Here is a 27,139-nt window from a genome sequence, read left to right on the forward strand (position 1 = left end):
TGTCCAGTAGGCTCTGTGGAGGAGCCAGAATTTTGTCTGGGCTAGTTGTGGGGTTATCTTGTTTGTTGATGCCGAGCGCCACAGTTTGCATTGTTTGTTGTCGTTTAGCTGCCTTCCCAGGAGTTGTTCCCATGTGCTCGTTGTTTTCTTGTTCAGTGACGATGTGGATGGGTTGAGGAGCTTGTATATCTTTGCCGTTTGGTGGCCTGCCGCGTTCAGGCTTTGCATGTATTTGATGATGGTCGGTTCTTCCTTGCTTAGGTTCGCTTTCGTTATGGCTGTTTTGATCTTCAGGAATGTGTAAAGTTCCCGGTCCGAGAGCTCGTGTAGTTGTTGCAGGTTTTGGAATGTTAATGGTGACTGTTTAGTTTTTCTTCTAATGGGGTTTATGATGCTAATTGCAGCCTTGCTTTTGATGAATGGGAACTATATTCCTGATAAGATTGTGAAAATCAACAAGAATTGTTTTGTTTCTATCACTATGGTCATCACTACATACGTAGGACTAGTAGCCCCCGAGAAATATATCATTATACAAAGTGGGATAATTACAGGGCCCGACCATATATAATTCCCAAAACTTTCAGACAAGGTTCTCGTATTTTAATAGTAATGACGTCAGACGGATCTGCTTTTCATTATTCTCAAAAAGGAGAGAAACTCTACCAATCCAGTCACAGATTCATTTAGTCTGGACAATGCATTGAAACTATTGCTGTCCAAGTTTATGAGCACTGAAAAGATAACTTCAACGAGAAAAGGATTTCGAGTACCCAATGCTGGCAAACTAAAGTACAGAGGCTTTATTTCGAGCTTGCATGATACCCAGGCATACAATGTTTTTGAACAAAACAGTTCAGCAGACGACCTACACAGGGACTGCTTCCATCTAAGACTTAAAAAATCATCAATTTCAAAAGTTTATTCAACACAGTTTCTAGGCTGGCGGTGGAAGGAAAAATTACGAATTCAGAGTTAAACAATATGATTAAAAAGTGGGTTCTATAATGTGACTGTATTTAACCCGGATGGAGTGGCCCTATGGCCAACAAACACTAATGTATGCTTGAACAGGTTCATTTTTCAAAACTTTTGGTCCCTTTGCATATGTTTCATACCTGGAGTCTGGCCTATATGCTCAGCCATAAACGGTGATCACATTTAGAGTGAGCACATTATGCCAGCGATGGCTAGGACATTCCAGCTGAACTGTTGTAACAGAGCACTTGTCGAAAAGGAGGAGTTTAGACATGGATTTTAATGACATCTTATCAGGTCCTCATCCAGGAAAAAAAACTAATGATTTGTGTACACGTTAATAAATGTCATTATTAAAGAAGAACAGGCATATTCAAAACATTAAGCCACACAAAGAATTATATGGCAGAGAAATAATGCGAACAACATTTAAAGTGATTGATAATGGCTTCCAAACACACTAAAAAACACGCATACACTAGGGGTGGTGGGAACTCGTGGAGTTTTACCCAGCGGAACTCCACAGTTACATAAAAACGTTCCAAAAGCAGCAGAATGTCAGCACTGTGGCTGCTCTAGCACTGTAGCACTGGAAGAGGGCTTCCCTTTTATTTCACAGTGAGCCCTTTGAAAACCCATAAAGCCAGTAGGACTTGGTAACTCACCCACATGACTGGATTTAACTTATATGAGGTCGGGCAAAATTGTCCCTTTCTTCTTTAGGTTTTGCCTAGCCAATGCGTACGAAGTACGTATGCGCTAGGAAAAACCTGATTTCTCTCTGTGGGGTCGGGTATCCGCCCCACTCTCCCATTGGCTAGCTCCATAAATGGAGGCTAGCCATTGGGAGAGGGCTCTGTCCGTCAATGCCGGACCAGATTCGGGGGCGTTCCCGAGAATTTTTGGCTTTTGGCGACGTCACGCTACGTCAGCGAAAAGCCCTCGGGAACGCCCCCGAATCTGGTAAGGCACTAGTGGCACCCCGAGCGCTCTGCCGCCTCCTACTACGGTGCAAACGCTGCCTCCCTGATTGCCGTCGCTGCCCGGGGCCGAGAATAACTTGAGGACCTCGCCGGGGCCGCGGAGAGCAAGAACGAAGGAGCTGCCCTCCCATTGGCTGAGGCGGTCAAGCCCCCTCAGTGCCGCCGCGCTAGGAGTGGTTCTCGAGCCGCCGCGTCATCGCTGGAGCCGCGCTGCGATTGGCCGCAGCTTCCCCACCATCGGAGGCTCGCCCTGAGAGCGGCGCATCCATTGGCTACAGCCTCGAAGAAGGACCAACAGCGATCACCTTTACAGAAGAAGCCAGAATATACATGCGAAGAACCGTTTCCTCTGGACGGCCATTGGCGTTTTATTGATCAGTGTGCCGCCCTAAACAAAGCAGCAGGGAACCCGTCCGAAGCGCAGGATATTTTAAACCAGTAATTGCCGATAGCTAGATCTATAAATTAGCTCAGATGGTGTTATAAACAATGATATTCTTAAAATACAATACCGGAAAATGCCGTGCAGGTATTCACCCGTTTGTTTATAGGGTCTCCTAAGTTCTAGTCGGGATATTCGGTTTGTGAGCACTTTTTGTCAATGACATGGAAAGGTGTTATTTCCGTGGCGGTCGGCTGTGACCTACCACCACCAAGCCACCTCGAACGCGGACATGTTCAGTAAATATTTTTTTTTGAAGTGTGAGAAATTAGCGCACGTTTAATTTGACCTCCAGTTTTCTCCTCTTAAAGCATTTTTTTTTCGACAGCGGAGTTCTTTGTTTCAGTTTCAGTACTATTTTTTCATTCTAACAACTGGACAATTTCTCCGTAAGTCAGAAAATGCGGTATGCGACCGTAGGAGCACATGCCCTACTACATCCCTTTCGCCGATGGGAAATACACTCCCGTGCAGTCGGTAACACTGGCTGTAGACCCTTGTTTAAGCTGGCATTTCTGATTGTTTTTCGTTTATTTGATATATTGGAGATCAACGATTCAGATCTAATATGTGCTAGTCAGAACGCATCTCTGTATTTATTTTGAATTCATGCATACTAATATAGCACGTCTTTCAGTATTTTTCTTCTTGTAAACGTGTACGTAGATTCTTTTGCTTTCGACATTCTATACAAAAAGTAATGTATGTTGTCGCTTGTGACCTTGGTTTTCTAACACCGGGAGGCGGAAGCGCATTGCTGGGATATGGTAAATGCTCAGCAAGGAGTGTGACCCCTCCCCTAACATTGCGTGGTTATTGCTGCACAAGACAATGGAACCCTCCCCTATACCTCTGACGCAATCCTGGACTGCCCTACTCTAGTAGACACGCGTGTTGGAGGCACATCGTGAATAGTCACTACTGCAGAGAGGGAGAAAGCTGGGATCGAGCCAGAGACTGAGTGAGTACCAGAATACACAGGAGAACTTTGAACAATGCAGAGATCCCAGATAGATAGTAGATACGCAAAATCTGAGCAGGACTAAAAGCACCTGAGATCGTGACTGTGCTCAAAGGTTTGAGGATCCCACCCTAGCATTGCGACCTGGTGAGTTTGACATCAAGTCTGCATCCGTAGGTGAGACTTCAGGTTGAGACTACGTGCTAAGTATAGCAGTAAGATCTACAGACTCCCTAAACATGTCAGCGAGGAATCTATGTAAAAGTTGTAAGCTCGAGCTTATTTGAAGAATAGATAAGGCCGTCGTTATTGATATTCTAATTATGGTCGAAAGGGTCTTCTTTTCTATCACCCCCCGTCTATCCTCATAATTTCCACGCTATTTGACAGCTACGCCAGACCCCTCCTTGTATTTCCTAATATTTACATTTTCCTCATTGTCTATTTATTTCACCAATTTAACATTTTTCTCGTTGACTATTTATTTCACCATTTCCTCATGAAACTAGGTGTCCTAAAATGAGCCACGTGAAGCTTATTCTAAGATGCCCGAATGCATGTGTTTGACAGTGCGTGCAAAGAAGTGTCAGGCATTCATCAAATGACCGCGGTTTGATATATCTGAGTGAAACTGCGCTCCAGTATTTGAAACTTGCACCCAATGTGCGCTCCATATCTGGAGAACGGTACTTACTCCATGCAAATGTAGGCATAGATAGTTAATCGGGTATGGGGTGGAAGCAGGCAACCAACCGTTTTGAGATAGTTATTCTTATAAAATGCGCACATCACATTTTAATTATGCTGGTTAATTAGCTGGCCCTCCGAACTCCGCAGCCGGTTTAGCTGCGTTTCACCTGGCATTAGCTACACTCGACTCAACACACAGACTTACTAGCCCCTCTTTCACCTAAACCTTCGACGTTTGAAGCCAAGTTCCCCCAAATAACCTGATTTTAAGGCTTGAGTAATTCTAGTTCACTAATCATTGTACAACACCTCAAGTTCGAGATGCTTAATTCACACTGTCAAGAAACAAACCTACAGTAAAAGTAACCGTGACGTTTCGCGCAAATAAACGTTTGTGCAACAGGTGCATGAACTGAAGTACACGTCCACATTAGTGGAGAACGAACTTGAACCTACCAGTCCCTCTCTTACTGACAACGAATCGCTGTGTGAGCTTGTTGGGTGCTATAAATATGATCTGGGATTCCATACAGTCACTGTTTCTAAATTCAAAACTAGTTAAATTTACACACTCCGCATTCACATTGTGAAGTACAGTTTACGTTTAGCAAATTCTCGGAACCAGAACCTCTCATGGGCTATCCAAAAGAAGGTAATTATATAGAGTTAAACGATCTTCAGTTTACATTCAATCAAGGTGAACCGGGACTACATAAGTGAGTGTATTGTTGTTTTAAGTGAAAACTGCCAGTCCAACAGTCCGGTTCCCTGCTTCACACGAAACAGTTTGAACAGTCATTAAAAAAAAAACCTCCCTTCACGGGGTGTGGCACTATGGAATGCCCCTTTCGTCTCCTGGGAAGTTATTACCTCACGTTGCCACCTAGAAACATTCGACAGCTCTCATTTACAGAGCTGTTTTCTAAACCGTGCTTTTCTTGAGCTCTTTTCGTCTAGTGTTGTTTCCCCTTCCTGACAATTCTTGCAGTCAAATGTTTCAAGCATCGTCATACTCTTTTTATAAACCCCTATTGTACGTTCAAGAGAACACCAAGGAGAAAGCAATGTTGTATTGGATCGATAAGAAGCCGGATACCCTTCAATAAGTACGATTCCTTTTAAGGCTGTAGTGGCTTTCAGGATGTGCACCCGCCAAGCATGGAGTAGTCCAGGCAGTGGGAGGCTCGGGCAACCAAGACTGATTACTGAAGCATCTTTAGTCATCGCGCGCGTCTGAAACTGACTCCTTAACAACATTTCAATGTGTAGACTATTAAGCATACTTAAGTGATAACATAAAACGGAACAATAACCATCTTTTCAACGTGCTATTTTACATTTTTAGTAAAGCAGTTCCTGTGACTGCATGTATTCTTCTGCTTTGTTTTTCCCCGGACTAGTACTGTAGTATAGCCTTGCAAAGCAGTTCGTTCATGCCAGTGAATATTTTTGTCTGCTTTGCCTTCTCTGTGCGAACACTGTAGCCATGAATTTATTTAATATTTGAAAGTATTGCTTTTTTTCCTTCAATGTGCAAATAAACTTTCAATATACACATGAAATCTTTACTAAAGATTGCTCATCCTTCAGGATGACACATTAGCCAATGACTTGTTGATTGTTTAAACCCTTTTCTTTTTTTTTCAACGTGAAATGTTACTTTTTAGGTTTTGCCTGCGAATGCGCACTAGTGCGCAGTCGCAGGGAAAATCTTATGAGAACAGATAGAGAGCTTGGGCCCCGCCTCTGTTTCCATTGGCTAGCTCCATAAATAGAGACTAGCCATTGGAAGACAGAGCTGTCCGTCAATTCGGACCAGATTTTCGCATTGTGGCTCACGTCATGCGGCGGTGGGCGGGGTTTCTTTTTTTTTGTCGGCCGTGTTTATTTTCGTCATTCCGCGGCCGACCGCCGCCGCTGGAGGAAGTCCAGGTGGGTGACTCCTTGTTTTTCCTTGCCTCCCCCTCCCACTGTCCGTGTGTTCCCGCCCCCCCTTCCCGCTGTCTGTGTGTGCCCGTTCTCACCTACCCCACCTCCCGCTGTCCGTCATTGTTGTGCCCATTCCCCCCCCCCCCCCGGCTGTCCGTGTCCCACTCGTAAATGCTTGTTTGGACTTTCGATAAGCCCCAAAAGGTTTCACATTTTCTCCGGAAAACCTGCGCCGTGGGGCTCAGGAAGGACTTATTTTAAGTGGGTGGAGCGCAGAAACGTTTCCCCTACCGATCCTAGCCTCCCATTCCTGCATATCTTCCAAATCCTGTGCTTTTCCCGCCGGCAGTAAACGCAGCGTGGTGCCAGGGCTCAGTCCTGGCGCGGTGCCCCTGCACGAGGTGGTTAATCCTGTGTTCATATTTTCCTCGCAGCTTGTAAACAGATCCAGGCCCTGTTAATCTCATTTTCCGGTTCCCACTCCGGGCCGAATCCCACAGTCCGTCCGTGGCGCTGGTTAGGGACAGCTTCGGAGCCTTAGTTTCCTGATTTTTCAGTTTGCTTTTCAATGGTTTTGCAGTTTCCTACCTCCCCTTCGTCATGGCGTAAAATGAGTTTTCAACAGCTGGACCCAGGCAGAGGATTAACTTCTTCTCCGAAAGGGTCTCGCATGTATCGTGCTGGGCAAACTCCGTCTGCGATGAAATACTGGCCGGGGTGGTACTAAAGTGAATGTCTACACAACTAACAAAGTCGTAAAATAAGTGGGGTTATTTGAACGATTTAACAGCAGGTAGTTAGTTATTCTGCGCCTTTCCATTTGGGAAGGAGCTGTCACTACGGGGTGCGGGGAGTGCGGACCGCACCGGGTGTCACCCCATCATGGGGTGACACCAATTTGTTTACGCTGGCTCGCTGTGTAACACAAACACAGCTCTGCGCTGCAGTGCAGACAGACAGTGCAGCCTCACCTCTGCTCTTTGATATGTCGTGCCAGGATGTTTTCAATTTCAAATGCCTGCTACAGCCAGCCCAGGCCATCTAGAATTGCTGCGGCCGTAAATTAAAGAGTGTCCGCCTCGGCACATGCTGCCTTCCCAAGCTTGTGTTTGGGGGCTGTGTTCAGTAACGGTGAGACAGAGTTGCTTCCAAAAGATTTGCAAGCTCGCTGGCTTTTCATTCAGTTCTCTTCGAAGGCATTCACCTGTTGGCATTGCTTACGTTGCACTAGTGCACTTCCTTTCTTAAGTAATCAACCATAGTACATTCTGTCATTAATTCTGATGTAATAAGATCACTTTCTGTCATTAGTCATGACGTAATCATGGCACTTTCGGTCGTTACTCATGAGAAATTCAGTGTTCTGTGTGTTCGTGGTCTGCCTATTAATTATTTCCCCTATCAATTAATGTAATCATGACACCTACTGCCATGAAATACTATATAATTATGAAACGTTGTCATTAGGTCTGATGTGTTCATGGTGCTAGCTATTACTAATTATGATCATTCTGCTGCCTATTATTGATGATAATTAAAATACACGTCACTTCCTGTGACGTCATTATTTTCACTTTGTAAATTTCACTGATGCTGAATGTTCCTCGGCACTGTAGAAAAAAGGTTGCCTAAGATGGAAAACTATACATATTCAGCACGTTAATTCAAAACAGCATTCCCCAAACATTAATTATTTTAACTTGCACAAGGCACAAAGCACAAGGATGCTACGTTATTAACAATGCTTTTTCTACCACCAACAGTTTCTGTTAAACATAACAGAAGACCCAGCATGCACACCCATCTTTTAATAAAAGAGGCAGCCCTCTTTATCTGCACAAAAGAGCTTGTCCCCAAATAGGGCTTTATTCTGTGCCCCCCACTGAGGCCACTGAGCACACCAATGTCCAATAAGAAACAATCCTGCAGAGCGGAACTGTACATTAATTACTTATTTATTATGCATGTGTCTCACTAGAAGACACTTTGAAATTCAAGACATTGGATATAAAAAGATATGACACGCGCAGGATCCGTTCGAAACAACTGATGCTCTGAGAACATTGTCTATGATGCAATCAGGAATTTCAATGAGAAGCGAAGACAAACGTTGTAACGTTTTCATTTGTGAAAGATGGACTCCTTTTTTTCACTATGAATTGCATTTAAATATGTAAGGATTTTGTTCCCAGCAAAAGACAAGCCAATCCCGAATTCATCCTTTGACGATAATAACAAGATCTGGGAAAGCCACTCACATTTTTATGCCTGGATATTGCAAAGAGTGGGTGAAAGTGGGCCAGTAAACTTTAGCACACTCAAATAACTTCAGTTGCCCAGACTGGCAAGCATGAGGTCCAGGCATTGGGTAGAGCACAGGACACATGGCAGTCAGGTATGGGGGCGCGATTCTTTATTTTGCGGTTGTGTCTTGATAGGGTCTAAAAGCTTTGAAGTCTGCGCGCCATGCCCTTTTCAAAGGTGGTGAGTATTCTACGTTTGATTTATCATCACTTTTTGGAGATAAAGTGCTAAAATGTAGCGCTATAATGCAGTGCTTCCCATCACTTGTGTAAATTTGCCTAAATGAAGAGGCATTCGAAGTTGAAATGATTGATCCTGCCATGATTTATTACAGTCTCTTATAAAATGGGGTTCTGGTTTAAAAAAGCAATCGATAACGAAGATTCTCCTAAGTGATCATAATACATTCCCAGTTAACACCATTGCTTCCTATTACAGAGGCCTAAAGGAGCTGTAATCCGCTAACTATAGTTATTAGAAAATGAGATCAGTCTGACTGAGTGAGATCAGAAGTTGTACTGTTAGGCAGATGTAAAAAAAAATGTTGAACAGTAAAGAAACACTGCATAAATGGGGCTGTGTACCAATCTCCATAATTCTTCAGGTCCAAACAAGCAGAGTAATGCTTAACCAGCGTGAATGCACTAGACATTGAAACAGATGTTGAAAATCCTTTGTCCCTGCTTTGAAAAAAAGCATGCTGTTCCTTCATAGCTAGTTACTAATTCATAATCTACTGCTAATATGGGTGCAATTTCTTATGTTTTTCCCTCGTCTTCATTTCTCGATTTTGCTCGTGCGATAGTGTCACTCATAGTCATTGAATGTCACTCATAATTTCAGTGAAATTATGAAAATGTCACACGTGGCAACCTGAAACCTTGGCAGCTATGCACGAGGCACCGCTGAACTTCAGAGCTGCCTGGTGTCCGCTATCGCTATATGAAGCATCTGTGTCGGGAGCAGCACCTAGCCTTGTATCTAATCTATTATCGTATGTGCTCCAGGGTTTCTTCTGCTTAGGGAATCCCCTTGGATAAATCAGATATAGAATGAAAAAAAGATGGTGGGCTCAAGTTAGCACTGTGTATTTGGAAGATCGGACGCATGACTGTGTCGGCCTAACTTCTTGGCGGACTCGGAGTGGAGGTCCATGCGGTAAGTCCTGAGGGGGTGACACCATGAGTTACCAGCACCGGGTGACACCAACCCTAGTGACGCCACTGGCTCTTTAGCCCATCTGCTTAGACGTGCAGAGCTGCAGCAAAGAGAAGATGCATCGGATTGTACACTCTGTAAATTAAGACAAATAACCATAGTTCATGTGGTGCTTACCTTCTACTAAGGAATGAAAGTGCAAATCAGTTGAGGCAAATGATCTGCCTTTCCTTATAGCCCCCAAGCTCGACCCCTGGTCAGCTCAGTGTTGATAAACAATTTAGCAGAATTCTTGAACTTGAAAACTGCCAAGAACTGTCAAATATTAGCCACCATCCTGTTCTCTCCACCACCCCTTTGAAAATCACCATCTTCCTTCCCGTCTACTTTTCTCAAATGGAACCCATTCTCCACTCACCTTTTTGCTCCAATGCCCCTCTGGGAAGTTTCAACATTGAAAGGCTGAATAAAATGGCCCTCAACTGTCTTAGCTGGAGACTTAAAGCTACAAAAAAACGAATTTTGTTCGTCGTTTTAAAGGAAATCTTGCTGGTGATGTGCATGTGATTCAAATCAGTCCGTGGCAGGGGGGCGCACAGCAGAATGGCTGCCTGAACTGCAGCTCCGCCGGGCGATCACCAGCAATGTGATCTATCGCCGCTGCAGACCCACTAACCCACCTTCCGAACATATCCGCGGGTGTGGGAAGACAAGGTGCATCAGCGGGTGTGGAAAGATTCGCCATCCCATCGTGTTTGAAGATTTTATTCGAGGTAACCGAGGGGAGCCGCGGAGCGCCTGACAAAATGGCGGACACCGACTCGCCGACCTCCTGAAGTACGCGGTGTAACCTGCGTGTGATCAGCGTACGAAGACTGGAAGATCGACACGGAGGTAAGGGACGGCCTCCCAGACCTCCGTTAGCGCTGAGCAATGTTTTCGATCTCGGGCTCCGACACCCGTTACTGTTGTTGCCCCGGGCCGCGCGCCTGACAAAATGGCGGCGCCCAGTGCGAATGAAACGCTGCAGGCACACTTGCGCTTTTGAAGGCAGGCTCGGCTGAGCTGCATTGGCCGTCCGGCTCTGGGTGCGGAGCGGAGGATCACCACCATATGGGCCACTTTCACGCAAGCGTACCCTGCCGGATAGTCCCCAGCAGCCTACCACTGCCAAATAGCATGCCTGGATGGCAGGAATAATACGGGGGTATAGCCCATGTGCAAGTCAGCTTCAGCCACGGCACAGACCACGAGAGAGACCGTGCTCCGACTCCCTACAGTCCAGAGAGGGGTCCTGGCCTACTGTGCGGACACTCGCTCTCGCCCCAGACCGAGCAGAAGAGGTCATCGCCGGCCGCACCCCCCCCAGACCACACGAACCGGCTAAGGGCACACAGCAATCACCTGGCCAGTAATAGTGCCGACAACACGTACCACCAGCCGTTACCCCCGCAGGTACATCACGGCGACGGCGGCCAGAGTCACGAGGGCAACTGGCCCTGCTTTCAGAGCACCAGTTTCTCCGACTGTCGCGATGGGGAAGCCTGATAAGCAACAACCAAAGCTCTCATTCGATAATAGAAAAGCGAATAAACCTGCGGAGGAAGTGGTGGATTCCGGTGGAACTACTGAACTGCCGCCAAACAGCAACATGGAGAAGATACTGCTCGCCCTCCAGTCGAATCTACAAGATATAAACGGTAAACTGGATAACTTGACTTGCAGAATGGATGGCATGGCCGCTAGGCAGGAAAAACATGGTGAACGTTTAGACGAGGCCGAAACGCGAATATCAGCCGTTGAAGATGAAGCCCGAACCTCCACCACCAAATGCGCAGGAATGGAACGCATTCTCGAAGTGATTAAAGCGAAGGAGGAGGATTTGGAAGCGCGCTCGAGGCGCAATAATGTGCGAATTACAGGCCTGCCGGAGTCGACCAACACTGGGCGTATGGAACTCTACGTAGAAAACCTTTGCAAAGATCTCTTTGGCACGGAGGCCTTGTCGCCGGTCTTCATTGTGGAGCGGGCCCATAGATCGTTAGCACCCCGACCACCACCCAGGGCAACGCCGAGACCAATTGTGGCGAGGATACTCAATTATAGAGACAGGGACACGATCCTCAGGCTGGCGAGGGAAAAAGGCAAAATCACTCATCAAGGCAACTCCCTGGAATTCTACCCGGATCACACGATTGCGGTTCAGCAGGCACGTAAAGAATATACCTCCGTAAAGGCTAAACTAAGAGACCTAAACATCAGCTATTCCATGCTGTACCCTGCCAGACTTCGAGTAACGTGGAAAGAGAAAGCGATTGTGCTGGCAACACCCAAAGCAGCCCAAGATTTTGTCAAGAAAGTACAGCGAGAGACCAGGTCGAATTTGCAAGACGACCAACAGCGAGACTCGGACTGACATCGCTGGCAGGCCCCATCATCAACCGGCGGTGGGTTGTTCAGTAGATGTGGGTTATGAATTTTCGAAATCTAGGCGCAAATAGCCATGCTGGGTGGCTCGGCCTGATGCAGGACTCCTAATGAAACGGCTGAGGCAGTTCTCATTGACTTTCCATACCATTGTGAAATTGGTGACTATAAGGGTCGAGAGGACTGGGGCGTACTCCAGACATTGACGCTAATCACTACCCGAAGCCGACCCCTATTTACCGCACATTCCCAGTTTCATATTCATTGTTATTTCCCTGCCATGCAAAGCGATGTCCCGGTGATCTGGGCGACCCTCCATCACTTCCCCCGCAAACCGGCACTGAAAGCAACCTATAGGGGGTTGAGGGGCAGTGGGAGCACGTTCATGTGAAGCACTCAAAATGGCGCCACAACAGGGCACAGACTTTATCACCACGCAGGCACTCCTGTGCAACCACGTTGCAGTAAGCACATGAGACGCAACACTCATTGTGTGGGAAGGGGTTGTGTACTGAGTAATACGGAACTAATTGCTTTCGCACACAAACAATAACGACTGGGTCCAGTCATATGGGTGATGCTACAGAGACTATTGGAGGGTAAGGGGGCAGTGGGTTCATAGTCACATGCATTGTGTATATGTACAGCTTTTCTAGTATCGCCTATACCCGAACATCGGGTGTAGAGTTGTGCTCCCGGCGGTCCTCCACAAGGGTAATACCCACCACAAGTTCCTCAGAATGGGTATTGAGTTGATTGTTATGTGTTTGTGGGATTTGTATTTAAAGGGGCTAAGGCTTCGGCAGGTTGGGGTTGCTGAAGTGGGTGGGCTGAGGGGGTTGGATGTTTAAAAAGACCAGAGACATTGAATTTGGACAATTTCCTGCGTTCTCCTTTGCGATTGGCTGCTATTGCTGGGTGTGTTACCACTAATGCGCAGGGACAGACACCTCATGTGAAAATAGTTTGTATAGAGATAGGACACTACACATTTTCGGATGACACCAGGTTCTAGGCACGAGGGCAGACTGAGCTTAAACGTCCTCACTTGGAACATAAGGGGGTTCTCCCGGCCACAGAAAATCAGGCAGGTTTTTGCGAGCCTCACCAGATGGAACATAGATATAGCATTCTTACAGGAATCTCACCTAACTCCCAACACACAGGCGCATCTGGGTGCAAGATGGGCAGAGTCGACATACAGGGCATCCTATTCCTCTTATTCTCGAGGGGTACTTATTTTGATTAAGAAAGGGGTAAATTTTAAGACACAGCACGTCACGCATGATCCCAATGGTAGATATGTGTTGGTGACAGGCACGCTGAGAGGCCAAAACGTGACACTCCTTAACGTCTATGGTCCGAACACTGATGCTCCGGAATTCTTTCGGGAAGTCTGGGGCCATTTGCAACCACATGCCAACACACACATACTATGTGGAGGGGACTGGAACTTAACATTACAGGATGGGCTGGATCGCTCCTCTCATTCGTTGGAACAGCATAAGCAGTCGAGAATAATGGTGGGACACATGATGAAAGATCTGACGTTATCGGATCTTTGGAGACTAAGCCACACTGACGCACCAGGAGCCACCCACATAACAGCGTCTCACAATAGCTGGTCCAGACTAGATAACTGGCTAGGCACAAAGGACATAGCCCTGTGGGTTAGGAAGATACAAGTACTACCACGCACATTATCGGACCACAACCCCGTCATGCTACAGATCGATATACCACAATATACACCCCCTCCGTTCCAATGGCGGTTCAATTCCCAGGCTCTATCCGACTCAGTTTATACCGAAACCTTAAAGAAAGCCATAAAGGAATATTTCAATATAAATTCGCAAACAGTGGAAGACCCGTGTATATTATGGGAGGCCTTCAAGGCCACGATAAGAGGCGTCTGCATCAGCACCACTATAGGGGTTCTTAAAGACATAAGGCAACAGATACACCGCTGTGAGACGCAAATGAGAGACACAGAATTAACGTATGAGACAACGCAAAATATTTCGCTGTTAACTAAGTTGCGCGAATTACACACTGAACATGCTGAGTTTATGGCTGCTGAAATTAAATACTTAGATCGCAAACACATAGCCAGAACCTTTGGAGAGGGAGGCAGGCCAGGGGGAACATTAGCGAGAAAAATATGTGAGGGAAGAGGGCAGTCGGCCATACTCCGAGTCAAATCTAGGGAGGGTATACTGCAGACGCACTCAACAGATATACTGAAAAACTTTGTGGAGTCCTTTAGCTCACTATATAAATCGCAGCCTTCAGCGACAGCAGAAGAGATTTATGATTACTTGCAGGATGTAGCAATTGGTTGGCTATCGGATGCACAAAGGGAACACTTAGCTATGCCCATAACAGTGGAAGAAGTGACTGATGTGATCAAGTCGTTGCCCAATGGCAATGTGCCGGGGCCCGATGGGTACACGAATGAGTTCTATAAACAATTCGCGGACATTATAGCACCCTATATGGTAGACATGTTTGGCACTTCCTTTGAGAAATTAATACTTCCCCCTACTCTACGTGAAGCGCTAGTCATTGCTCTCCTAAAACCGTCTAAAGATCCTGAGGAATGTGATTCCTACAGGCCCTTATCCCTTATTAACGTGGGCTCGAAAATCCTCGCAAAACTCCTGGCGGTACGTTTGTCCCCTCTGATGACTCGTCTGGTCCTACCGGATCAGTCGGGATTTATCCCCACGAGATCCACCTCGCATAACACCAGATCCTTGTTTGCGCTTTCTCACTATCTTAAGCCCTCGGTCAAAGCGGTGGCAGTCACGCTCGACGCCGCTAAAGAGTTCGACTCCATTGCATGGAGTTATATGATAGCCATTTTACACAGGATGGGTTTTCCTAAGCGGTTTGTCCAATGGGTCTCTTTGCTATATACCTAACCATGCGCTGGAGTCCGAATTAATGGCTATATCTCTGCCCCATTTAACGTTGAGCATGGAACGCGGCAGGGCTGCCCCCTCTCGCCCCTTCTATTCGCGTTGGCGTTAGAACCCCTCGCTTGCATAGTGAGACAAAAGTACAAATCTTCAGCCCTGAAGTTCGTTGCCAGGCCGCTCCACATATCCCTCTTCGCAGACGACATGCTGCTGTATGTACGTGACCCCAGCACCCATCTAAACCCTCTGCTTAGATAATACATTAGATTCGGGGGACACTCAGGTTTAACGATTAACCCCTTCGAGGCTAATGACGAGCTGGGCTCGTCATGGCGCTTACCTGCCGTGCGCGGATGACAAGGCCAGCTCGTCATAAAACAATGAAGAATAATAAAACCCAGCGCAGGACGGGAAAACGCCTAGCAGCCAAGTGGTTAATTGGTCAAAATCTTCCATAATACCCCTAACGGACACTACCACCCCCTTTGAGATCGACTACCCGCTGGAGTGGCAGCAGGATCCGATTCGTTACCTAGGGGTCATGTTTCACAGGGACCCGGAGGAAGTCATGCGCGCGAACTATGGGGTAGTGATATCTAGACTTGAGGATAAAGTCCAACGATGGGTCCACTTGCCTCTATCTCTAGCTGATAGAATCGCGATAGTCAAAATGAATATTTTACCTAAATTACTGTATCTCTTTAATAACATTCCCATCACACCCTCGGGTGTGGTTTTTCGCCGCATTAAATCCTTAGTACTGACCCTGATATGGGCCGGTAAACAAGCCCGCATAGATCTTCAGACGTTAACACTACCGTATGCACATGGCGGTTTTGGAGTACCTGATTTTCTCCTCTATTATCTTTGTGCCCAGGCGCAATATGCAGCATATTGGTATCATGAGATCCCGTACCTCACCCACACGGCCATAGAGGAGGGAGATGCACACCCTGTCCCCCTGTCAGCAATACTCACACATACCAGACCACCACTGCATGCAAAAGACAAACACCATAGATACCACAGTCAAAGCATGGCGTAAACTTGGACAGTTAGCCCACAAAACCCCGTTATACGCGCCAGCGATGCCATTACAGCATCATCAGGCATTATCCGTCACCAGTGAACAGGTAGGAATGTCATTGCTGGGTAGAGCTGGAATCGACAAGATGGGTGATGTGTTTAAGGGGGGCACGTACTTAGGCATTGATCAATTGACATATATACAGAACCAGACACCCATGTTTCGCTGCACGTACTATAGACTAACTAGAGCGTTGAGGGAACACTACCCGACATTCCCTTCAGAACCAGAATGCTTGGCGCCACTCCAGCTACTGATCACTACACAGGACTTATCACATCTGGTGTCCAGATTGTATGCAGCAGCACAATCGGAGATAGCACGGCCCACAATTAAGGCTAAGGAGAGGTGGGATGCGGTATTGGAGACTTCGTTAACGGATGATGAGTGGCGGAGCACATGCGCACTAACACAGATACTCACGCCTAATGGCAATTTGAGAATTATACACTACAAATTTATTCACCAGGCGTACTACACCCCAGCGAAACTTCTTAAATTTGGCTTACAGGAAGAAGACAGGTGCAAAAGATGCAATAGGGAAGGTGCAAACTTTACACATCTAGCTTGGTCGTGCACAAAGATAGCGGAGTATTGGGTAGATGTTACGTCCACACTTACTGTCATGCTGGAGGAAAAGGTGCAATGCACGATTAAGGCCTGTCTCCTGGGTATCGTACCACAATTCCGTGCGCTGAAGCGCAAGTTCTGTGCTATTGCGTTATTGTTAGCGAAAAGACAGGTGGCACAATGTTGGCATAGCCGTAAGGTGCAGAAAACGTCAACGTGGCTTCATGACATGTCCGTATGTAGGGATAAACTGCAAACATACGAAGAGAACCTACCAGCGAAATCTAGGCCGAAGGACTTCTGGTGTTTCTTGACAGACTATCTTAACTCATTGCAGGACAACATGGAGGAATAGCTTACATTCTGTTCTACTCTAATAGCGGTTATATGTGGTGCACGAGCCGCGATCGGATGGCAGCCGATCCGTAGGAGAGAACCAGAACCACTAATGCACTCACTGAGCCAGATGTGTGTCATGTCAATGTAAGGACTTAAGTTGAGTTATGTTACTGTTCTTACCTATAAAATGACAAAATGTAAGACTTCAGTCAAAATGCTAGCTAAGAGTCCTACGAAGGGAGCAGGGGGCGGTTCTGACTAAAGTTCATACGCTATTCTTCATAGCTGCCTTGTTACTTCTTTAGATAACCATTATATCGTGGCGAGCCGGCCCCAGGGTTGTAGGCTCATGCTGTGTAAACTGCATTGTGTTAATAAAGGTCTTACGCAAAAAAAAAAAAAAAAAAAATCAGTCCGTGGCACTGCTACCAAAAGTCCATAGTCATAAATATCTGTGCCTTTTTAGGTTTCGCCTTTCCCGCTGTCCGTGTCTCCGGCCCCTGTTCCCGTTCCCCCCCCTGCTGTCCGTGTGCCCATTCCCACCCCCTCTCCCGCTGTCCATTTTAAGAATTTTTGATCTGGTAAGCCGTCATTCCCTTTGTGACCTTGCATCCATCCCGTTGCTCGTGCTTGCTGTCCTCCACCCCCTCTGTGCTTGTTCCCCTGTCCCCCGTTGCTTGTGCTCGCTGTCCTGCCCCCCTTGCTGTCCCATTGTTGCTTGTGCTTGCTCCCCTGCCCCCGTTGCTCGTGCTTGCTGTCCCCCCCCCCCCTCATTGCTTGTGCTTGCTGTCCTGCCCCCTCGTTGCTTGTGCTTGCTCTCCTGCCCTGCTATTGGCATTGTAAATGACAATGCCATTTATTTATGTTTAAAAAAAAAACATAAATAAAAATGTCATGAGCAATGCCAATAGCTCTAACTTTTACAAAGGCAAAACCATTGCATTGTAAATGCTTGTTTTGGTCTCCTGCCTGATATTATTTCCAGGTTTTTAAAACTGTGATTATCCTGCTGCTTCATTGCGTTACCGTTGTACTGTGAGGTTTGAAGTCAGACTCAAATAAGTGGTGTCAAATTTACGACGTCCCTGCCTTTCATAGTTTAAATTGAAAAAAAAACACACCACATTTCAGTTCACACACACCGTGGTAATGAATTCATCTGGTATGGCAGTCCTGGTATTTTTATACACCCTTCATTTCTGGTGTAATCACAATAAAGAACGTATGGAAGTGGTCATTCCTTAAAGAAATTGTTCGACATAGTGAATAAGAACGTTTCTTGGTTACTGCACTGCAAAACTACACTCACGAAAATAGTGTGACTAAAAGTCTCAGCATCATTTCTCCTGTTGGTTAAAAACCCCAGATGGTTTGAATGCCACCCTTAGATATGGAACCAGTTGGCTTTAAGGAATTTTCGCGGTTTCTTTTAGCAATGCAAGATTCAGGCGTAAATCTAATAAGGTTTTCGCAGGCATTCACAAGAAGCTGAGTGGGACAAATGGTACCATCCTCCTACTTGTGTGTAAAAAGATATTCTTGCACCAAATTTTGATGCTAATTTTGTACTCGAGGGTGTAGCTTGAATACAAATTTGGCACAACACTCCTTGCCAACATACGAAAATGAAATCCTTAGTAGGAGTACAGCTGATATGGTTTACACTTGACTCATCATAGCTATGGTGTCATCCTAGCTTTCCCTGTTCACACAACGCAGCACTGCTTTAAAAAAATATTTTTTTAGTAAACCTGGTCCACAGTTTGATGTTTTGAGGGCTGTCACCTACATGTGGCAATCTAATGATCTTGGTGCACGTACTGGGCAGGTCCTCCTGTTGCCTATATACTGGAGATGGATGAGTGCAGGTCAAAGCACACCTCCAAACCGGAAGTGGCAGAAGACAAGTGATGAGGTTTTAAATGACTCGGTCTTTTCAAAGAAGTACTACTGAAAGAAACCCAAAACAAGGGACTAAACAAAATTATTTTCTGGTTGCTCATCCTAGCATTTGTTAAAACACCATTAACAGGGATTGCACACAGAGATACTCAAAAATTTCGACCATAGTTCACTTGTATGCACATTTCACTTAAGGCATTAGTAAACTGGATCTACCGTTAGAATTATGCACCAGCTCACCGGACTCACACTGCATTCTTTGACCCCCTGGCCGCTGTGAACACCAGCTTAATTGTTGCATCCTCAAGGTGATGACCCTTATCAGAGAGGACCAGGATCAAATGCTGTTTTCAGAGAGTCAGGAGTAAGCAGAAGTGTGTCTGCATTCAAATCCTTGACAAAGCGTGCACCTGGCTCTCAGTTCAAATCCCTCATTTCCTGGTACTGCAGCGCACTGCCTGCTGTGAGACACAGGTGACGGGTGATAGGCAAGGAAAAGTCCACCGTGCAGTGGTTCACAGAGGTTTTCCAGCACTCCGTGCTCCAGGCGGTGCGGGCAAAACTCTGCTAACTCCGGCGGAGAAGCGGTGTTCACCACCCACCCCTAATAAACAACATCAGCACAATAATTTTATCTGCAGTGCATCTTAAAATCTCATATTTCAGCTATAACAAAATTAAATTGGCCTTTACTTAAAAGATGGCAAAATACCATGACAGCTTATAAAAGATTTTGGCATGTTTGATCCTTACCATCTGACCTCAAACCAGAAAATGATGGCTACAAAATAAGCAACATATACCCTTTTAAGTATTGAGGAGACATATACCCTTTTAAGTATTGAGGAGACATATACTCTTAAGTATTGAGGAGATAGAAAGTACCCAGTTTCCTGTGGCAGAAGATCCATTCACCACGTGGCGCCTACCTGGAGTAATCATCTTACCAATTATGGCTTTCAATTTCTAGGACTGTCAAAAACAGAGGTCCATGGGCTGGTATATAAAAAAATACACAATGCCTTTTTAGAGATCATGCCTGAGGAATTCCAGCTTGAATTATTTTGCACCAACACAGACAATCTATCATTTATAAGCACTTTCGGGTGTTCTAATCTTTTAGCTCACTCACTCTTCCCAGATTCCAAACTCTGCATGGATCTTGTAACATTTTGAAGCCAGGACTGAACTGTTGGTTGGTTGGAATACCTGCCCCATTCATTCCCGCTTATTGAATGCTTCTAGGCATCCGGTGCTACCTCCAAAGGACAAATGATAGCTGTTGTGGAATGTTCTGGGTTTACCTGCTTACGAACTGCGAAAAAAAAAAAAGGTACAATGTTGTGGTATCACGTTGTATACTCCTCTACTCAGGTTATTTGAAAATATTCCTTGGCCAAAAATAAACATGATAAATATGTGCTTTGATGAATTGAATATGCTTGTTGCAATACCAATCTAAAAAGAGGTGCCTTTAACCTCAGGGGCAGAAACCTTTGACTTACAAACAGTCCACTCTGCATCTGAAATACAAAGGATGTTGCAGATGCAGTTTCCAACACATTTTACCAACCTGTTGCACAACGCAATTCATGGAGATCAAGGTAAGGACGGACACGCTAGGCAGGTACAGAGCGGCACTGGGAAACTGCGAGAGGGGAAAAGGTGGAGCTTATTAATGTTTATGTCCTGCTGGGGGTTATAAACATATATATTAAATAGCCTTGGTCCACTTATGGCAGATTTGCCGCAGGTCACAGCTGTATTAGGTGGAGACTTTAATATGGTACTGCACTCAAACCAAGATAGGCCCCAATCAAGATATACACTCACAGGGGATTTCAGATCATGGCCCCTCAACTGTTAAGCTAGAGATGGCCAAATCAAGAGGGAGAGACGAATGGAGGATGGCTACATAGAGAAATCAGGGGGATGCGACACGCCTTAAGACGGCAATGGAAAACTAATTGGGGGAGAACACAGAAACGACTTTGGGGAGAACACAGAAAAAGGCTACCCTATGGAAAGCCTATAAAGCTACCATACAGGGAGTGACAGTCTCAGGAGAAGTTGGGGAAGAGAGACAGCGAGATAAATCCTGTTTTGACTTGGTGAGGGAAATCTGGGTACTGGAGACGAGTATGCCAGGCAACTGGCAGCTCACACCAAAACGCAGATGAGCCACACACAGGAGGAATATAGATCCCTTGTAATCAATGACATTAAAACAGACCCATCTAGCTTAGGAGGGACGTATATATGAAGCGGGTGGTAAAGTGGGCAAGGTTGTGGCTCTGCTCCACTGCAGAGAATTAGGTAGGAAGCACATAACCAAAATACTGGGCCCTACCAGTGAATAAATCAGAGGCAGTGAGGGGTTGGCGACCACCATGGCAGACTACATGTTGGAATTCTAGGCAAGGAAAGTGTCCTTCCAGCACTCAGACCTGCAGGGCTTTGTACTGGACTGCCCGTGCCAGAGGTTGGCATGGATAGAATCCTTGATCTAGAGGTAGACTTGACAGAAGAGGAAATACAGAGGACACTGACACAGCTGCAGGCTGGGAAGGCCCTGATCCTAAATGGTGTCTCAGCTGAATTCCTAAAGAAAAGGACCTATACGATTATTATGCCATTGCAATACGCGGAGGTGCACCAACTACCTAGTTACCTCCGCATGGAGACAGTTATACCCATTCTCCAAACTGGGAAGTCTACAGAAAGAAGGGATTCCTACTGCCCAGCTCCGCTGCTTAACTCGGATGCCAAAATACTGGCCAAGGTCTTGTCTAATCTACTGGTGAGGAATAATCAAAGACCTGGTGCACTCCGACCAGACCGGATTCATGCCACACAGATCGATTAAACTGAAAATTCACAAATTGTTTAATAATAAAATATGGTAATGAGGGCAACAATTTAATTGGCTGTGGCGTCCGTGGATGCCAATAAGGCTTTTGACTGGGTAATGTGGTCCTCCCTCTTTGCTATTCTGAGGAAAATGGGATTTGTGCCCAAGTTTTTGGCCTGGATTACGTTTTTCTACAGGAACTCCAGGGTGCGACTCAAAGTGAATGAAACTTGGGAGATCACAATAAAGAGAGGCACCAGAAAGGGCTGCCCCATCCCCCATGCTGTTTACTTTAGCAGTATAGCCCCTGGCGGAATGGATAAAGGTAGATACCCAGACATGGTGCTGGCAATGGGAATGGACTTGGGAAGAATGTATATACCTCTATGCAGATGACATTGCGCTATACCTGGCAGACCAAGATATATTCCTAAAGAGAGCGAGGGAGATCTTGGAGTTATATGGAAGGTTTTCAGGTACGTAGATGGTGTCTAGCCTCAAGGGGGCAGCATGGTTCTCAACTATCAATCTTTCTAGTGTATAGGACCAGATATCCCTTTCAGAAAAGTCCAAGAAGATAACAGCTGTCATTACACCCTTTGGGTGTTTCCAGTTTAAAAAGATGCCGTTTGGACTCTTAATGAATTAATAAATTAATGAATACACACTTGTATAGAGCATGGCTACCCGAGGGCATCCCAGCGCTTCCGGTTTCCTGCTTAACAAGATATTACTCCTAAAGATCTTCACTCACAACTATTGCAGCATAAACCTAGAACGTTTTTTCAATTTTAATTGCATTGTCCATGCTCCTACATTCTTTCCATTACTATTAAAAATGCTGGTGCTCATGATGGACTGCTCTTATTACGGTCATGGCTTCTGGAACACTGGATTTGTTTCCAGTCTACTGCTCCGATAAGTCACAATATTAATCTCACCTTCTTTTCCCACATTTACAAATAGAAGAGAAAGTAGTACCCTCTGGCAAAAGGCAGTTGATGATTTCTGTTAGTTATTCCAGAAATTGTCACCTAAGAAAACCAACAGGGCATGTTGAATACACTTTTAACTACAATTTGTTGCATGAATTGCTTTTTATATTCTAATCGGCTACTTACATCCTACTTAATGCATTGGTTTCACTAAAATTGGAAAAGTAAATTGGTCTTGCCTTTTGGCTTTGCCAATGCAAACATATTGGCTTTGCTTTATTAGCAAAAAACACACAAAGAAAAAAAACTAAAAACAACAACATACCAAGCGCAATAGTCATGCAAGCATCATGCACGCAGGCATATGCGCCTTGACACTACAATCGTCCCAACATGATGACGTATATGCATGCATGAGTCAGCTCTCATACAGCACGCGATGGCCAAATTATTTAACTTACCATTTCATTGTAGCGGATGCCCATCTTGGAGCAGTAAATTAAAACAAAATAGTAATGATAAAATGTGTACGAATGCACAGTTACAAAACGGAGCAGCCTGGTAGCAAATTGCAGAAGTCTCACTCTTCTAAAACGTAACAAAAATAAGTGAGGGATGGAGAGGAGCAGGTGAATAAGAGAAGCCCAAGGGTTTTGAGCAAGCAATTATACAATGACAAGAGGCACTGGCAAGCTACAATGAGTGGGTGAGTATTCATTTAAATAAAAAGGCTGAGTGGGCCAGGTACGGCTAGGACAAGCAAAAGACAAACAGGGTAATAGGAGAGAAAAAACAGAGAGTGCGAGGTTGAAATGGGACGAGGGAAGAGAGGAGCAGCACAAAGGAGAGGGGGGACGAGCGCAAGAACACACATGGACTCGCACAGAGAGCTAAAATAAATAAAAAAGTAGTTCAGTGAATGTGAGTAATCGGAGGACACTCCAGAAACGAGAAGTGCTCTAGAGGTGTGAGCATTCCAAAGGAAAGCCATCAAATAAGAAGCAAGAAATTGAGATAGACAAGAAAGCTATCCAATCAAGAGCAAGGAGCTGACCCGAATCCGACTATTGCATATATATTTTAATGTAAAAGTGACTACAGGTGTTCGATAACAGACGGTGCAGGTGAGACCTAAAAATTGTCTTTTTTTGGATCATTGCTTTTTATTGACCAAGGAGGAGGGGCTGGTATGGCAACTGTCTACAAATATCCATCTTATAAGGTTGCTGGCATTTACTGAGTGCAGCTCACACCACTCAATAGTGCATTTGTGCTATCAACGCAAAACAAAAGTCTTTATCTCTAGTTAAACTAAAGACAGCTAATAATTGCTCAACTTTTATCTTGTTGCTTTTTAGGGGTATTTTGCCTGAACAAAAAATGTGTCTTGCTGGTGAAGTTCTTTAAGACAAAAGGACTTTGAGAAGCTAAGTTCTGGGTAACTGAAAGCCTTGCATAGATGTACGGTTCTAAAATGTATTAGAAAATTTTTTATGATTTTATGAAACAGACAGAGTGCCTTAAAGTTGACCACTTGCTCATTGATTGACAATTTATGGACAAAAGACAATGTAGGTTTATTAAAGCTTTAGGTTTCACTGCCATGGTTGCGCTTTACATTAAGCAACAACACATTCCCTTAATACGGCAATCCGTTTTTTAATAATTGTGCATAATACCAAAAGGTTTTCTGCACTTCATATGCAGAGATCTAGAGCCAAGACACAGATCCCTCAGGCTCTAAAATGAGACTTAGCATTCGTTGTATTTTGTTATAACAACCAGTTAGAACTGTAGGTATCAACATCAAACACCATCTACTGTTAACAGAAAAAACAGTAGCATTTACATCAACAGTCTACATGGCTTTAAGTACTGTCTTTTAATTTTGTGCTGACAAGTTTTGCAGAAATGTCCATTTTGCCCCCACAATATACACTTTCTTATACTCGTGCCCTCTGATAAATCTATAGGACTGTTTAGGCAGGGATGTGGAATTTCTTTAGCCTGACATCCAGGACATTTTCTTTAGGGTTAAGGGCAACAGGTTTTCATGTGTATTTTGCCCTTCGAACAAATAGGCCTAAACCTCTTACATCACAAACCCTTTGGCTACCAGTTTGCAGTACCACATTATGGATAAGGGAAAGGCATTGTCTGCAGTTAAGGTAATATTTGTGTCCATATGTTAATGATGTTCGAACTTGTATTTATGGTTCATTAATGCAAAACCTTTATTATTAGGGTGAGAGCTCTAAGTAAATGTTGTAAGCTTGGACTGCACTACTGACAGTGGTTCTAGTATAAAATGTGTACACATATTTTCAAAGTTTGGCAATATGAGGCGATTTATAATGCTCCCATACTGCTCCCTGATTAGATACAAATATTTGCAGAAGCTTGAAAGCAAGATTGATGATTCTTTGCTTTCAAAATAAATTGTTCACAAAAAATGCAAGTAGGAAAGAAAACATTTCTCTTAACTACTGTAAATTTTAGGTACCATTTCTTTGCAGCCTCATTTAGTAAAATGTGTTGATGTATGCTAGTATTTCCCAAAAATATTCATAATGGAAAATCAGTATAACCCGTTTCAATAAGATTAGGGGAAACATAAAAAAATAAACAAGCATTGGCAAAGCCAGTAGGTCTGAAATTAGTGGTCAGCCTTTTGGTATGTCAATGCGTAACTTGCAACTTGGCCCTCATCATTATAGCAAACATTGGCAAAAGCAAAAATAGTTTTGGGTCCCAAAAAACACATTGCCACAGTTGTTCCTGGCACTGAACAAAACTACTTTGGGTGCTGTAATGCTCCTTGTGAAAGAGCAGAATGCTGTCACTCACAGTGAAGCCAGCCGATATAGAGAGAGAAACAGAATTTTAACAAACACAAAAGGTCATGGTTAACACCAGACCTAATTAGAAGCCCAATTATTAAAGAAAGTCTCAAAAGTGCACCCATGGTATATGTCTTTGCATTAAGCGCAGATGAACAGCTTTTTTAAATTCACAAGAATTTACAAAAGAAGGCCAAGAAATAGTACTCCTAGAAAATATCTGTTAACTGCATTTTAGCATGAGCAAATATGCATGTGTAGATTTGCTCAGGCGTAAATCTGAGTGTTTGTAAGTTCACTTTCCTTACAACCACTTTTTTCCATAACCTGGAAGTAGTTTTACGTCTGCCATCGTCAAGAGTAAATGTTCAACCTTTCTCAGTATGGGAAAAGATTAGAGAAGAGCTGGTCAAGACCTTTAAAACATGCAAGTAAGTAGGTTTGAACCAACTCAAAAGGGCATTCTAACGTTGCAACTATTGCTTACCACTTTTTTCAGCCCCAGTATGTCGAACCGTGAAAATGTGGCAACTTAAAAGAATTGCTAGTATTCAAACCCTACTATGGTATGAGCGCTGGCATAACCAGGGAGGCTATATCAGAGCTCTTATATAATGAGATTGCTGCCATAATTTGTCGCTGCATTACATGACACAAAAAGGGCAAGTGGATTTTGTTACAGGACATGTACATTTATGAAGCAACTTGCCCCATGGACAAGTAGATATTTTCTTAAATTCCACACACCTGATTCAGGTGATTTTTCTTAATCACTCCTTTAGAGTTATTGCGTTTATTGCTAGAACACGCATACAGGTATGGTGCAATAAATAAAACATTTTGCTACAGATATGACATAAGGAAAGTGAAAAAAACAACTGGGGGATGCCAACTTTCAGTATAATTTTCTTCTATGTTGTACTGGAACTTACAATAATAGGAATCGAGAGACCACATTTTTCCATTGAAATTATCCCTTTCTTTAAATGGAAAATATTCTTAAACAGAAAAATATTCCTTATTCAAAAAAGAAAAACATCCTTGATTGACAGATTATTCATGAGGCACATGCTTTTTGAGAATCAGATATATAACCAGGGCAAATAAAACCCTAAAACTGCTTCAGGGGCTTGTAAATCACAACCTACAAGTATTTTTTAAGATCACGTTTTAAAACTTTCTGTGACAAAAACACTCATGTATTCCTCTAAATGTATTACAGAGCTGCCATTTGATATACTTTTAAAAGCGTTGCTATTTAAGCTTCTTGGATAAGTGAAATGCTATGTGTCAAATTCAGGGACATAAGCAGACAATTGCACCTAAACAATATTTTCCATTTGCCAAAAATACAAATTTGCTTTGAAATGCGTGACAAAACAACCATAATTGAGTTAATTTACTAGGGCATGCCCGACATATGCTTTATTTTAAATTGAATAAGGCAAAAAAGCTTGTCCTCCAATACCCACAAATAATTAATGCAGATTTAGAGCATGGTACACAATATGGGACCTCACAAAAGGAACTGGTAACTGCAAGAAGACTACCTATAAATATAAATAAAAGCAAGAGAAAGATGGCTTAAGAATAGTGGAGATAACACTGTGGTATGAATGGCTAATCCTGTATACATGTGACGAAGGCACTGCTCTGACGCTGACAAATGTAGCCGATTAAACCACATCCACGGAATGCTCACAAAGAGTTGCTATTCCCTACTCTAGAAAACTCATATCTAATGTTTAGCCATCCACAGATCATGAAACAAAAATGACTAAGGCTAGATTATTTTTAGGGAGCTCATTTGTACTGTCAAATA

The 27,139-nt window shown here is 44.3% G+C and overlaps 1 protein-coding gene across 2 annotated transcripts in view; it reads right to left on the reverse strand.

The window, feature by feature from the left end:
* ANKRD46 (ankyrin repeat domain 46) overlaps nucleotides 1-27,139 on the reverse strand; it is a 131,765-nt gene that overhangs the window by 15,781 nt on the left and 88,845 nt on the right. The window contains exon 5 of one of the 2 annotated variants that reach the window (XM_086966058.1): nucleotides 22,939-22,962. The exons of the other annotated variant lie outside the window; for it this stretch is intronic. Coding sequence (XP_086822184.1) covers nucleotides 22,939-22,962 — 24 coding nt within the window. The remainder of the gene's footprint in view (nucleotides 1-22,938; nucleotides 22,963-27,139) is intronic. 2 annotated transcript variants of the gene reach the window in all.

The sequence above is a fragment of the Lissotriton vulgaris genome, chromosome 4_1 (assembly GCF_964263255.1).
Source record: "Lissotriton vulgaris chromosome 4_1, aLisVul1.2, whole genome shotgun sequence".
NCBI lineage: Eukaryota > Metazoa > Chordata > Amphibia > Caudata > Salamandridae > Lissotriton > Lissotriton vulgaris.